At 43.2% G+C, this 15,848-nt stretch overlaps 2 protein-coding genes across 2 annotated transcripts; one reads left to right on the plus strand and one right to left on the minus strand.

The window, feature by feature from the left end:
- Positions 1–1,336: 1,336 nt before the first annotated feature.
- Positions 1,337–4,455, minus strand: KHDC1L (KH domain containing 1 like). Its single transcript, XM_042987608.1, is given in 4 exon segments — positions 1,337–1,368; positions 1,653–1,820; positions 1,937–2,072; positions 4,426–4,455. Coding segments are annotated over 4 exon segments (366 nt in total).
- A 10,198-nt stretch (positions 4,456–14,653) lies between these two features.
- On the plus strand, positions 14,654–15,620 carry LOC107180370 (cancer-related nucleoside-triphosphatase). The gene is given in 2 exon segments (XM_015541058.2): positions 14,654–14,933; positions 14,936–15,620. Coding segments are annotated over 2 exon segments (561 nt in total). The 5' UTR covers positions 14,654–14,656; the 3' UTR covers positions 15,220–15,620.
- Positions 15,621–15,848: the final 228 nt, after the last annotated feature.

Consider the following 15,848-nt stretch of genomic DNA (forward strand, 5'->3'; position numbering starts at 1 on the left):
AAGTTCTAGAAAGGAGATTTAGGAAGGCTTATTGTCAATTTATTCATAGCTTAAAGGACTTCAGGATCTTTAGCTCCTGGAACACCCCATCACCACCCCCGAACATTTAGCAATCAAGGACAATGCCTGGGTACCTAAGGTTCTCCAGGCTGCCTGGCTGCCTACTTCAGCAGGCACTTGAAGTAGGACCAGTTTCTGTCTCCATTTAGACCCTCCACCACCACACACACACACACACACACACACACACATTCTCTTCATTTCTTCTCACATGAGCCTACCATTTTTTTAAAACGTTTATTTATACTTGAGAGAGAGAGGGAGACAGATCGCGAGTGGGGAAAGGGCAGAGTAAGAGGGAGACACAGTATCTGAAGCAGGCTCCAGGCTCCGAGCTGTCAAACCGTGAGATCATGACCTGAGCCAAGGTCGGACACTCAACCGATGGAGCCACCCAGACACCCCTCATTAGTTTACCTTTTAAAGTCCAGGGGAATGTTGGGGAGGGTCCCTTCTTTTCTTATTTTTTTTTTTAACATTTATTTTTGAGAGACAGAGCATGAGAGGGGGAGGGGCTGAGAGAGCAAGAGACACAGAATCTGAAGCAGGCTCCAGGTTCTAAGCAACCTGTCAGCCCAGAGCCCAATGCCGGCTCAAATCCACAATCCGTGAGATCATGACCTGAGCCAAAGTCAGACGCTGAACCGACTGAGCCACCCAGGAGCCCCAGGGTCCCTTCTTTTCTGGAAGCCCCTGTCTTCATTCAACCTAGAAGAGCCTGACCAGGCTTCACGTGTGAGAGAAGCAGTTTGTGAGAGAGCTCTTTTCCATTTCCTTCTCCAGTACTGGGCTGCATCTCTGGGAGTGAGCACAGGTGGCACATCATGGTTCTGAAGACCTCAGTGCTGGACCCGCCCAAAGCCCCTCCTGGGTCAGATAAGCTTATCCAAAGGAAAAAGACAGCACATCAGAGACTTTGTACATGGAGTCACTTACTTTATTGGAAGTGGAAGAACACTTTCTTCCATTTAGGAGACGTGTCTCAGACATATGCCTAGAAGGTCCAAGAGGAACAAGATTAGGTCATAAATTCAAACTTCTATCAATGCCATTTCTCACCAAAGCCAAAACTTTCCCTCACCTCCTAAATGCCAAGGGGAGATCAGTCCTTTATTACTAACAGAGTGAAATCTAATGGAATCTAGGACAACCAACCCATTGGTAGGGGAAGCCTGGGAAAGCCTGAGAGAGAGACAGTCCCACCCACCCTCGTAGGCAGACTGGGCCCTGGCCCTGGCACTCTGGGGGAGATGGCCAGGTCGTCCTTGGTCAGGGCCTAGGTCCAGCCGAACTGCAGCATCTGAAGGTCTGTGGAGACAGAGGCAGGGCTCACAACTAAGACCCAGGGCAGGCCAGGACCCCCAAGGAGACATTAAGCAGTGTTACCCCAACCTGGGCCTTCCTGGCTGTGCCTATCCACACACCTCCCTGCTACCTTGCTGCAATTCCAGACTGAAGACCACCAAAATGGCTGTGGCTCCAGGGCACTATCGTTAAGGACTCACTGGAGTGCCTGGATTTCCGGCCACCCAAGCGATTCCTGAAGAAATCAAGATGCCGCACAGCTCTACAATTCAGCCAAGGACATTGACCTTGAGCCTGCCAGTCAAAGTCCCAGCTCCCCATGCTCCACATCATATCACATAGCCACTGCCTTGCCACAGGCAGTCCAACTATGGTGACGTGGGTCTGGCATGTGGCTATGAACCAACCTTCCAGCTAAATGAGGGTGTAGCTGTGCACCTCAATTCAGTGAAGGTCTAGGTCTAGGTGGCCTGCAACCAGAGGAGGGACGTGTGAACCTCCACCTCTAGGGGTGTGTGCTCTGGGACAGATTGTGGCAGAGTAGGGGAAGGTTGGAAACCGGGGAGGGGGCATGGCATAGACAAGAGCCACCCAACAAAGATGCACTCCTCCTGGTTCTCTTCCATGTCAAATACCAATGGAAGGGAAAAGTTCTCAGGAGATACTGTCAACCATGGCTTCCTGCTGCAAGCCCTCGTATCCTTGCCCTGAATTGCTCATACCTGGTTTGGAATAGGGGCAAGCTAAAATGACCTGTCAAAAAAGAACCTGGAAGAAGTCAGGATAGGCCCAGGACCTGTGCTAAATATTGGCACCTGAACAACCCCACATCTTGGACAGCCTTAGGGGAAGGGCAGCCCATGCCTACAACTCCTTTCAATAAAATCCATCCCAAGTAACTGTCTAATCGGAGCTTAATCCTTTCATGCCAAATTGTATTATCTCCTCCCTGCTTGCCTCTCTGATGTCCAAGAATCCAAAATTATCTTCATTCTAATTTCAAAGAAATTTTGGAGCATATCTACTGGGCATGAGTGAGGGCAGGGATTGAGGGATGGAAAACACTAGAACAGGAAGATTCCAAAATGGCCTCCCTAGATTTGGACAGGCACTGTTTTAGTTTGCTCACACTGCAAAATATTATAGACTGAGGTGGTTTATAAACAACAAGTACCACGACGCCTGGGTGGCTCAGTCGGTTGGGCAGCCAACTACAGCTCAGGTCATGATCTCATGGTCTGTGAGTTGGAACCCCGTGTAGCGCTCTGTGCTGACAGCTCAGAGCCTGGAGCCTGCTTCCAATTCTGTGTCTGTCTCTGCCCCTTCCCTACTTGCTCTTTGTCTCTCTCTCTCAAAAATAATAAACATTAAAAGAAATTTTTAAACAAGTACTTATTTCTCACAGTTCTGGAGGCTGGAAAGGCCAAGATCATGGCACTGGCAGATTTGATATCCGGTAAGATATTCCTGGTTCATAGAAAGCCTTCTTTTCACTGTGCCCTTACATGGCTGCATGTCTGAAGGGGCACTCAAGCTTTCTGGGGCCTCTTTTATAAGGACATGAATCACGTTAATGAGGAGGAACTTTCCCAAAGGCCTCACCTCCTAATACCATCACCTTGGGGGTTAGGAATTCAATATGTGAATCTGGTGAGGCATGCAAGCATTCAGACCATAGCAGTTACTACCAGCCAACCAATGATTACACATGTGTGGTCAAACCTGAGCTTATTTGGTGTGCTGCTTCAAGAAAGAAGCAACAGTCCAGAAATACAGAGCCTCTTTATACAGAAGAGTTGTGGAGAGCCTATTATAGGATTTGACTGGGTGATTCTGAGGGCTGTTTAGAGAAGCAGAGGCCAGTTTTGTAAAAATAGGGCAATCTGGTGATTATCCTGATGATTTTTATGTAGGAGGTAGGTTAATGTGGTCTTGATTGAAGAGTGTCATTGTCTCTGTCTGGTTGTACACGTAGTTTGTAGTAAATGGCCTTTCTACATCTTGCTGCATCACAATCGCTGAGTGGTCTTGACTGGTTAAAGTATTCTGCAAGAGTCGTTTATGTTTAGTAGGGAACATTAGAGTTTACCTTCCAGCTGCAAGTTCTTAGGGTGTTTTTTTTTTTTTGGTGGTTTTTTGTTTTTTTACTTTTCCATCTCCCCTTTTGACCAAAGGACATTGGCCAGCCCTCAGGACATTCATCTGCATGGTTTAGATCCACACTATCACCAGAATCCACTGATCACAAGGCTATTTGGAGAACACTGTCTGCATTTGTACTGCAGTTAGTTTCGCATGAGTCTTATTACAAGGTGAGATGCTGAATTATTTAAGAACATAATGACTTCACAGTAGCATTTAATAGGGACACCTGTGGATAGGGACACCTGGGTGGCTCAGTTGGTTAAGCATCTTGATTTTGGCTTAGATCATGATCTCATGTGAGTTCATGGGTTCAAGCCCACTGACAGTGTGGAGCCTGCTTGGGTTTCTCTCTCCCTCCTCTCCCTCTCTCTGCTCCTCCCCCGCTTCTGCACGTGCATGCATGTGCACACTTGTGCACTCTCTCTCTCTGTTTCAAAATAAATAAGTAAACTAAAAAAAAAAAAAAGACTGGACAGGATACATGGGTCAACTAAAATACAGGTAATTACTGGAAACAAAGTGATTATTAGTCCTATTAACAGGTTGCAAAGGAAAGAGCCTAGATTTCAAACCCAGACCATGAAATCAGATCCCCAAATCCACCCTAATGTGTTCTAGAGAGCCAGATAGTCTTTCTTCTAACAACTACTAACTGCTCTACCTAACCATTAGTGTTTTAGGGAGGTGCTACAAGCAGTGTTTTCTATAAAGCAAAGGTCTTAGCTAGCCAAGAAGAAACCAAAGGCCATTTAATCATCCATAACCACCATGAAACTTTAATTTAATCTAGTTTATTGGACCTCCAGAGCAGAGGTAGTGTCATTTATGACTTCTCTTAGGTTCAAAGACAAATTTTGTACCAGCTTTTCTTGTTGTATTATTCCTACTATTGAAATTGCAGTGGGAGTCAATTACATCTCCTGGGAGCTCTTCTGAATAGTCCATGCTTCCCTTGTTTCAGGTCTCTCAGTATCTTTCTTAGAGAAACAGTTCCTGTAGGAGTAGATGCTTTAAATATTGCAAACTCTCTAAAAGTTACTCCATACTATTACACAAAATAGGTTTGTGTAATAATCAGGTGAATGCCTGATGTCCACATAAAACGTAGTAACTTACTGTTGCACAAATTGAATAGGAAGCACAAGTATCATTGATCACAATGGGAGCAGGACAATCATTAGTCCCTTAATATGTAAAGATTCCTCAAGTGGAGGCTGGGGAGTCACTGAAGACAACAGACCAATACTGCAAGGATAGCCTTAATATTTGTTTTTATTCTATAATCTTGTTTCATGAGTCAGGCTAAGTATTGGGTTCAATGTTCAATATTGATAGAGCTGAAAGCTAAGATTAATACTGTCAGGAAGATTCAAATTCCAGAAGGGACTCGCAGAAGAAAATCTATTTTTTTGAAGTGTTGAAAAGAACAGCTATTAAATTTTGGTTAGTCAAATCTGGTGTAGGATGACAAATCCATTAATCAATTAGATTTAGAACAATATCTATAGCCTGGACACACACACACACACACACACAGAAAGAGGTTTGCCTCTCCTCAAGTGGAAGAGAAATATTACAAAGGATTAAGATTAGAAATGTAACTATGAGAAAGAATTATGAAAAATTTCTCTTCACCTCTAGGGGGCACCAAAGTACAATGATAAGTATAGCAAAATAAAAAAAGGAGGGCAGAGATACCAAAAAATTTATCTTGTTTTATTGCCTTGGGTTGAAGCTCTCTACTTCACATCATTGGCTTTATATGAAGTTCTTGGTTTGGTAGTCTTCTTCCAAAGATCAGTTATTCCTGGAGGATATGTAAGAATCCTTTAAGGTTTCTCAATGAAATTCTTTCAACTGAGGCCAGAGATAATTTTTCCCATAATTTTTGGAAGTTTAGTCTCTTTCAAAAAACTAAATCTCCAAGTTTCCAAGCTTGCAGAAGCTAGTTAGGTAGGATATTTGGGGAATATTGCTTATACTTACTGATGATAAATTTGGGCACAAAAAAATGAATCCTTTGTAATACTTAGAATTATATGCTTACAGTTATAAATTATTGGATTATTACTTTCCTGAAGTTCCCTGGCATGGCCTTTTCATAAAGGACATTTTGGAGCTGCTCTTTAGTACAACAGTGAAATGTGTACCCCACATCACCAAAGAAATCAGTTAGATTTCCTTAGGTCCAGAATAACAATCAAGCAATTTACCCTCAGAGCCTTGGCTATCCATCAGGAGTATCCTCAATCTATCCTGTAAGTAAACAATAGCCAGTACATATACCATCACCGGGGGCAATTTCTTTGGTCAATGCTTGCTTCGCATAGTGATAAGCTAAGGTATTTCCTTGGAATTCTGGGTCATTACACTTTGAAGTTAGCTTCCTTCAGTTGACCAAATATACAGATGACAAAATATATATATCTCAGATATATTTAGTCTTCATCCACAGTTCCAGAAAATGCTTCAGAACCATAAAGGGGAAATGGGTGTCTTGTTATTAATGAAGGTGACTTTTGGACCCCATCCAAGGGAGGCCACTGGTTTCCAGGAAGACCAACCATGTGATTGAAGAGTGTGAATTTTCAGTCCTACCCCCTCCACCCCCAGTCTCTGGTGGAGGGAATTGGGGCTAGAGGTTGAATCAGCCAATGGTCAGTGACTTAGCCAATTATGACTATACAATGAAGCCTTCATTAAAACCCAAGTGGACAGCTTTTTTAGTCTTTTTTTTTCCCCCTGAAAGCTTCCATGCCTGGGGAACCAGAAAGCTCCCACATGCTGCTGAACCAGGCCTCATGTTCCATGAGAACAGAAGCTCCTTGGTTAAGAACTTCATCCTATGTATCCTTTCATCTTGCTGTTGATTTGTATTCTTTATCTTATCCTTTAATAAACTGATAAATTTAAGTGTTTCCCTGAGTTCTGTGAGCAACTCTAGCAAATTAATCAAATCTAAGGAGGATGTCTTAGGAACCTCCAATCTTTAGCTGGGCTGTCAGAAGCACAGGTAACAGCCTGGGGCTTGCTACCTGCATCTGAAGGGGATAGGGATGGGGACCAGTCTTGTGGGACTGAATCCTTAACCTGTGGAATCTGATGCTATCTCCCAGTAGACAATGTCAGAATTGAGTTTATTGGACACCCTGCTGGTATCCAAGAATTGTGTTGTATGTGGGGGAACCCACCTGATACACACACACACACACACACACACACACACACACACATTGGAATTGGGTCCAGGAACTCTAAAAGAGTCACCAATCTGCAGAATTTTCTTTTTTAAAATCAATGTGTTGATAGTTATTGTCAATCTGTATAATGAACAAGGGTTGGTTTGTTTTTCACTTTAGAAGTACATAATGATTTTATTAAAATTAGCCCAAAAAAACTCAACTTTTATTTTGATTTGTCAGTTTTTTATATTCTAATTTGGCAACCAAAAAAAATTCATAATGTTTGAGTTACTCAAAATTTTAGAATGTGAAGCAAACCTGAATATTCTATTTTTTCCTTTATAAACTAAAAGAGAAAAAAAAAAAGAAAAGGTATCTTAGAAGTTTGATTATTTTGGATTTGGGGGAAATTTTTAAGAAAAAGAAGTTACTTCAACAATAGGAAACATGGATTTAAGGTGCACTTTGAAGATAAAGCAAGCAAGATTTTATGACTTAATGATTTTAAGCAAGTAGCTCCAAAAAAAAAAAAAAGCTTTTTTCGGGGCAGGTCATGATCTCCCAGTTTGTGGGCTCAAGCCCAAAATCCAGCTGTCAGCACAGAGCCCACTTGGGATTCTATCTCTCTCCCTCTTTCTCTCTCTCTGCTTCCCTCCATTGCTCTCTTTCAAAATAAATAAACATTAAAAAAAAATAGATCATTGCTTTCCTGTGGTTCCCTGGTATGGCCTTTGTGTTGGGGGGCAAAAAAATTTCAAAACATTTCTAAGTAACTGATGCCAGTATTATCAGGAGGCTTCAGTTTCTACTCCGACAAAGTTAACCTTCTAGTTCACTTTCTACGCACGTTGACATTCACTTTCTGAAACATCAACCCTTTGGTGAAATAAAGCTACTGTTTCACTTTTGTGATGAGAATTTTTAAAAATCAGATTTGGAGTGCCTGGGTGACTCAGTCGGTTAGACATCCAACTCTTGATTTCCACTCAGGTCAAGATCTCACCATCAGAAAGATCGAGGCTCACCTGGGGCTCTGTGCTGTCAGCAGATAATATTTGTAATTTTACATGAAAAAATTGATGTTTTTTTCAAAAACAATTTTTCTACATTGAATTTGATTTTTTTTTAATGTTTATGTACTAGTTTTTGAGAGAGAGAGAGAGAGAGAATCCACGTGCAAGTGGGGGAGGGGCAGAGACAGAGGGAGAGAGAGAATTCCAAGCAGGTTCCACACTGTCAGTGCAGCTGGAGCTCTCTCTCATAAGCTGTGAGATCATGACCTGAGCCTAAATCAAGAATCTGACTCCCAACTGATTGAGCTACCCAGGGGCCCTCAGGGAAGTCCATTTCTTATTCAGCATCTCTATTACTCTGCCAATCTCTGGCTGACAATAGAACAACATTTTCAACTCCCAGATGACTTGAAAATATAGAAAAAGAATCTTGTAGTGATGATGTGAGTAGCTCCTAATATCAATTCAATACCAGGTTATTGGATTAATCTTGATAATCTCATTTCCCTTGCTGGTGACCTGAGTAGGAAATGGCATATGTCTCAGTTTTTAAATGAGGTAAAGCCTAAGAAGCTTCCAGAATAGGTTTTCTCATTTCTGAAAAGAGACATAAAAATTATTTTGTCCCTCCTCTTCTTCTAGTGGTAGGGACTACATATGATTTGGGAAAGAGCTATAAGCATCTTGCTACCAGCATGAAAATGAAGCCAACACAATATGAAGTGGGAGGGGAGGAATACACAGAAACTGGATCTGATCCCTACTTGGACTTACTGTTATTGGCAATGTTTCGTCTCTACTGGTTTTTATCTATCATGGGGTTTTCCCCCAGATTTTTTGAGGTATTATAGAAAATAAAAGTTGCATTTATTTATCTGTACAATTTGATACTGTTTGCTATTCAATAGATAGTTACTGATTCCATCCTATAAGGGCACTTTGCAGAACACTGGAACCCACAGGTGGTTCCTGCAATTGAAGGACCTTATACTCTAGCAGATAACCTTAAAAAGCATCTGGAAATGTCATTTTTTATTGAGATATAATTAGCATATTAGTTTCAGGTGTCTAACATAATTCAGTATTTGTATTGCTTAAGGAAAAAAAAAAAAGGGTTGCCTAGGTGGCTCAGTCGGTTAAAGGCCTGACTCTTGGTTTCAGCTCAGGTCAGGATCTCACAGTTCATGGATTCAAGCCTCACATCAGGCTCCATGCTGATGGTGTGGAGTCTGCTTGGGATTCTCCCTCTCCCTCTCTCTCTCTCTGCCCCTCCCCTGCTCAGTCTCTCTCTCAAAATAAATAAACTTAAAAAAAAAAATCCAACCAAGTAAATAGCTTCTGAATAAGAGATATAATTCTCTTAAAGTACCTGGGAGGGAGATGGGCCATGTTCATTCAGAACCATGATTTTTAAGTTGCCCCTTCCGCAAGAATTGGCAACCTGATGAAGGATAAAGTAGTCTAAATTCTGTGTTTGGGAATCTATGGTCACGATATAATATATGCACTTCTGTCCTAGTCTCACCACTTCCACTTCCTAACCTGTAAAAGTGGAAATAATAACTGTATCTTCCTCACAGGTTGTTATAAATTACTTAAAAAGACCACAATTTGTCATATTAGCTGTTTGATACTACAGAGGTAATCCTCATACAGGTGCATCCAGTGCTGGGGAACGTGAATCTCTCTGAACTATACCTAATGTTGGTGAGCAACGTGCTTTTCATACTCCCACAGTTTTGGTAACATTAATTATCAGGAAAACAATGGAACTCATAGATGGCCACTGTTGGAATCCTGCTTCCTCCATGCTCAGCCACAACGACATCAAACCTCCTGACCACAGGTTGGCGCTAGGCACTGCTGGGACTCTGTTGCCCTACCCGGATTTGAGGGAGCCAATGGGCAAGCGCTCCTGGAGTGGGCGGAGCCTGCGAAGGGACCAACCGGGCTGTAGACAGACTGCGAGCAGTCTCGTCCCGCCTCCCGGCCACGTGGGATTTTCTCTTCCTGCGGATAGCGGCCCAGGCACGAGCAATGGCGCCGTACCTGATGACGACCCAGTATAGATCGCACAGCCAAGGAGCCAGCAGTAAGTGTTCCCATTACGCGAACTGGCTCCTTTTGCACACTCGACGGGACTGGTGCAGGTTTAAGCACTTTCTGAAACCATCAGTGCTTCACGTGGAAGCACGTCGGCTAGAAAAGATTTTCGGTGAGTACACGCAAATCTTTGCCACAGGGCCCCACCTTGGTCTCCGGTAACCACATTGAACCACCCACCGCAGACCTAAGGCAGTGGCTAGTGTATCCCAGTGACCTTCCCCCCCCCCCCCCGCAAACTCCTGGTGTGGGCCCCCCCCTCCCCCCCCCCCCCCCCCCCCCCCCCCGCTAATCCCTTGGGAACCCTCCATTCTCCACAGGTCCAAGTAGAACCCTCCTCCCAAGGTTCGAACAGGAGTTCAAAGTCCTGCTCCGGATGGGAGAGCCCGACTCCGAGGGCAAAGTTGAAATCTTTATCATGGGGAAGCGCCGATACCGGAAGCGTGCCAAAAGCCTGCTTCGCATTTTGGCCGCGAAGCCGGAAAGGAAACTGTATGGAGGTGAGGAGCATCCTGTGCCGAGGCACGGGGTGCCGCGGACCTGGGCTGTGCCACGGGAACTTTCACTTCTGCCACTCCCTTCCCACAAGCCTGGGACTCCTTTCACATCCTGGGACGCTAGGATTCCTAGGTTTCTAGGGGAATCACAGAAACCCTAGAATACGGCACTGTGGGAGACAGCTGGCAAACCCAGGGAAGGAAGAACCATAAGGAACTCCTACCCTAGTCCCTTCCCACCTGTCTTTTCAGAAGTTGGGGAGGAATCCATCTGGACCCCACTTTCTGAGATAAAACTGGAGCCTGGGAAGTCCTGTCCTCAGGGATTCTCAGACTTCAAATGAACCCAAGAGCACTGTAGAAATGCGGGTTGATGGGGCGCCTGGGTGGCTTGGTCGGTTAAGTGTCCGACTTCGGCTCAGGTCATGATATCACGGTCCGTGAGTTCGAGCCCCGCGTCGGGCTCTGTGCTGACAGCTCAGAGCCTGGAGCCTGTTTCAGATTCTGTGACTCCCTCTCTCTCTGCCCCTCCCCTGTTCATGCTCTGTCTCTCTCTGTCTCAAAAATAAATAAACGTTTAAAAAAAAAAAAATGCGGGTTGTTCACCACCACTTCCCCCAACCCCACCTAGGAGACCCCACTTAGGAGTTCGGCATATTGGCAAACCAAAACCTCTTTGTTCTCAGTCTCCTTAACTATAAAATGGGTCTAGTTGTTGTAACCTACATATAGGTTTTTCCCAAGGATTGAAATGAATGAATACAACAAAGCACTTAGAATACATAGAAAATACTTAATATGAGCTGTCATTATTTTGTTGGGTGTTCTGGGTGATTCTAACATAGGTGGCCTGCTCTAAGGTGACCAATAAGGTAGACTCAGCAGTGTTTTCTGTGGAGTCACTTCCCCTGTTTCCTTTGTGTTCTCCTGGACAGTATACTTGCTCAATTCCATGCTTTTCTTACAGGCATAATGATGCTCAGCCTTAAGAAGTCTGTTAAAAGAGAGGATGTTCATTCCAGTGCTTCCCTCTCCACTGCAGTGATGACCAGCCTGGATGAAGCCATGCAGTCACTGGAAATAGGTTCGGAGACTGTCCAGGAACCTGTTACCAAAACAGTGTGATCTTTGTGATCAGGACCTTAGTGCAGGGGAGGGTGGTCTGAGTCAGGAGACTTACCCTCAGAGGCACAGTCTAACTCTGCCTTTGCTTCTGTGACTAAGGGGAAACTAGTGTCAGTGCTCTACCCACCTTTCTCCTGCGTAGATGCTTGTTTAAAGGTTCAAACATGTTGTAATTTAAAAAAAAAAAAAAAAAAACTTAAAAAAAACATTTATAGATACATACATAGATATACATTAGTATTGTCAAAGAAAGTAATCTTGGTTTGCTTGCTCCAAGATGGGAAAAGTAAGAATTACAAATGGCTGATTCTAACTTTCCATAGTGTTTTGTATTAGGTGAGTGTGGCTAGAATCTTTAATGTTCCAGGGCACTTTTGTAGATTGGGAAGAACATTACTGTTTATTCTTTCATTGATGCTAATTTAAAAAATAAAATGTTTCATTGATATTAAACAAGATTTAGAAATCAGTTCTTAAGTGTTGAAACATTGATGACAAACTTATTCCATTCTTGGCTTTTAGTGAAAAAGAAGCCTATTTTCCTTTGTCATGTCTTTTTTAATAGCTTAAAAAGCAAAACACATTAGTACAGAATTTATTATGACTAGAACAAAAGCATCTATAAGTGTTCATTATTCCTGTAATTCCAAATAGGATAGGTTTCCTGGATTAAATCATTTTATTAGTTACTTTACTTTCTCAGTATTATCATAAATAAAAGGAAAAGGATTCCATCTTAGCCTGAATTTGCATATCCTGGGTTCACTGACCAATTAACCTCTGGATCAGATCCCAAGAATACCATTTATGGAGCATTTGGTGTAGGTCAGGTTCTGTTTAGTGCTTTATATACATTATTTGACTGGATCTTCATAATAATCCTATGAAAATAGATATGATTATACCCATTTTACAGATGTGGAAAGAGCAGGGTGAGAACATCAAATAATGGGTTGTCCTGCTTATTTATCACTTTTCATGTTGATATATTTTCACACTACACTATAAACTCCTTATGGCATTATAGGGATGATTCCGTTTTCTTTTACCCCTGAGGCCCTAGGCAAATAGTTAAATACTGGATTATTAACTTGTTACAGTGATTGTCTTCATTTACTAACCAGTCAGCCCTAGTTAATGCAAATAGTGGTGTTAATAAAAACCAGGTGTACAATGTGACCACTTGACCATGTATGAATCCCTGTATATGCTATACAACATCAAAAGTCGTTAAGTTTCATAATAATGTAATCAGGAAAAATTATTGTTTTTCCCCATTTCCCTTAGTGGTAACATGGTACTCCAGATTCAGCCTACAGAATTGAGGAAGCTTCTGGCTGGGTTTAAAAATGTCTCTTGCAGTAGGTACTTAGGGCCCACCCAGGCAGCCCTGTAGGAAGTAGCCAGGGTCAGCCACTAGCCCAAAGGCACAGGGTGAGTAAATTGGAGGTTCCAGGAAAGCTCCTCTGGCTCTAGGTCATGTCACAAGACCCTAGGAGAGAGAGGCCTGGCTTTACCTCAGGGCCTCAGCAATGGGCTACAATTTGCAAGAGTAAGGCCTTGAAGACCTTCCCAGGCAGAAATGTGGAAAGTTTGTTTATAAACTTACATATCTTTCAGCTTGGTCATAATCATATACACTCTTAGGAATTCAAATTTGAGGTAGACTAGGGCAGCATTCAGGTGCTTTGGAACCTCAGACATCTGTGGATCTCAAAGACTGGCCCCCTGCCACAGGGGGTGTTCTTTCTGCTCTGCCATGTGGTCTTTGTCAGTGACCTCAGGGTTCTGACCCCACTGACTCTAGGAGTGGTAGGGTTCCATTTACAGGTGCAAGCCCACCCTCTCTCTCAGACTCCCCTCACTTCCCCTCCCCCCTCACCCTCCTCTACCTCACTCCTGGGAGTACCTGAGAGATGCAGAGAAAGCAGCTTCCTGCCAGAGCTGCCTGGGCCCCTTTTTATAGTCCATATTCACCTGCTATAGCCTTGGGACTTCAGGTTTCTTGTTTCTCTCCTTAAATGATACAGGCTTTGCTTGATAAGTATTTTTGTCATTGTGTTGTCTTTGTCATTTATTGACCTGGTCTATTTTTTTTTTAACTTTTGTTTATTTTGAGAGAGAACAAGTGAAAGAAGGGGAGGGATGGAGAGAGGGAGAAAGAGAATCCCAAGCAGGCTCTACACTGGTATTGCAGAGCCCAGTTCAGGGCTTGAACCCATGAACTGTGATATCATGACCTGAGTTGAAACGAAGAGTCGGATGCTCAACTGACTGAGCCACCCAAGTGCCCCAACCTGGTCTATGAATAGTTCACAACTTCTCTATCGCATTTATATGGTAGCTGTTTTCTTAGAACATTTAATCCATTAGTATTGTGAGGCACCATTGGACCATCTCTCTGTTTTGTTCTTTTGCATGTGATCATCATTGTTGCTCATTCTTCCTATTCTTGGTATACTTACAACTTTTTCACATTCCTTTGGCCTAGTCACAGTTTACTAAATCCACCCTTCTCTCTATAGAGAAAATGTGCATACTTATATTTGATAGCCATTATCTATACTTAATCGAAGAAATAATACCCAAATATTTATCCTCCTACAATAATTACAGATTAAACATATCCATTTATGTTTATTTATGAATTACAATTATCTTTAAATTTGTACATTAACTTACCACTTAGGTCATGACTAAGAGTGAGGGACTGTAAGGACCAAAAACTTTTCCCTTACCTTCTAGTTTCTTTCTAGTCACTAAAGTGACATAAGACAGATTAACAGGAGAAAAACGAATTTCATATGTATGAAATCCCCAAAGACATGAAACCCAAAGACAGGCAGTGGAAGCTTATATGCCATCTTGAGCTAAGAAGAAAGGGGTAGGGGTCTCAAGCGTCAAACGGGAGGAAGATGAGGCGCCTAAGTGGCTCAGTCAGTTGAGCATCCGACTTCAGCTCAGGTCATGATCTCACAGTTTGGGAGTTCAAGCCCCGCATCAGGCTCTGTGCTGACAGCCTATTTCTCAGGTTTAATGTCTTTTTTTTTTTTTTTTTTTTCATCTCTTTACTGGACTCTAATGTGGCTTTAAATGTAAAATTAGATATGTCTGCCATTCTCCCTGGAACCTCCAGCTTGGGGACATTTTTCTTTTTCCTAAGTATGTCCTTTAAAAGTTCCATTCGGGGACCCTGCCCACGGCCCTGACCCCGACCCACCTAGGTATGGCCCGGCACGTATTCCTCACGGGGTCCCCAGGAGTTGGAAAAACAGCGTTGGTCCAGAAAGCCAGTAAGATTTTAAAATCCTCTGGTGTGCCTGTCAATGGATTTACGCAAAAGTCAGACAGGGAGGAAATAGGATTCAACGTTGTCACATCATCCTGCACGCAGGAAGTTTGGTCTAGAATTGGGTCAGAGCCTCTGCCTGGAAAACGCCAGTGCAGAGCTCGGCAGTACGTGGTGTATTGGACTCCCTCGGAGCAGTCGCCACTTCCGGTCTTGAGAACGCGGGTCCCAGCAGAGGCCCAGGGCAGAGGGTGTGTGTCATGGATGAGACTGGGAAAGTGGAGCTGCTCAGTCAGCCTTTCGTCCAGGCTGTTCGTCAGACGTTGTCCACCCCAGGAGTGTGTAGTTCTGGGCACAATCCCACAACTAAAGGAAAGCCGCTGGCCTTCGTGGAAGAGCTGAGAAACAGGTACGATGTTCAGGTGTTCAGCGTCACCAAGGAAAACAGAAACCACCTTTCACCAGATACTGTGACGTCTGTGCAGAGTGGCAGGAAATGAAGACGGTTTGCGGCCCTGCCTTGTGCACTTGAAGAGATGTGCGGGTTCACGGTAACCTCATCAGTGCCCCGCCAGTCAAAGATGTAGGCGTTGGTGCTTAGGAAGCCTTGTGGGCTTTTCCAGAGAAAGCCTGACAGCTGTCCTCCATAAAATGTTTAAAAGATCACTTGGCCTTAATACTCGATTGACGCTCCAAGATTAACACTCTACTGTGGCTTATTTATGCTGAGGGGTTTGTTTATTTCCTTTTGCAGTTGTGCATATGATTTTGGTAAGTTATGAAATGAGAAATGGCTTTCAGAGTATTAGATGGAACTCACCGCCATTGAAGTTTATAAATGTGTTCTGGGGAAGGAGGAGAAGAGTGGTCCCCACCTAATTCGTCTTGCATGTCATGAAAATTAAATACCTCCAGGTGCAGCTGCAGCTTAAAGGGATACCAGTTAGTTGGTTTTTAAAAATAGTTCAGAAAAAAAGCCGGTTTAGGTCCTCCCCACCCATCTCATTGTTTATTTGTTTGCTTGTTGCTTAATAAAAATAAATGTGGTGGTTGTAAATAAATAAATATTCCATTCATGAGGGTAAACTCTTATTTTCCTCCCAGAAAAGACCTTCATTCCACCTGTGTT

Source organism: Panthera tigris, chromosome B2 (assembly GCF_018350195.1).
Source record: "Panthera tigris isolate Pti1 chromosome B2, P.tigris_Pti1_mat1.1, whole genome shotgun sequence".
Taxonomy (NCBI): Eukaryota; Metazoa; Chordata; class Mammalia; order Carnivora; family Felidae; genus Panthera; species Panthera tigris.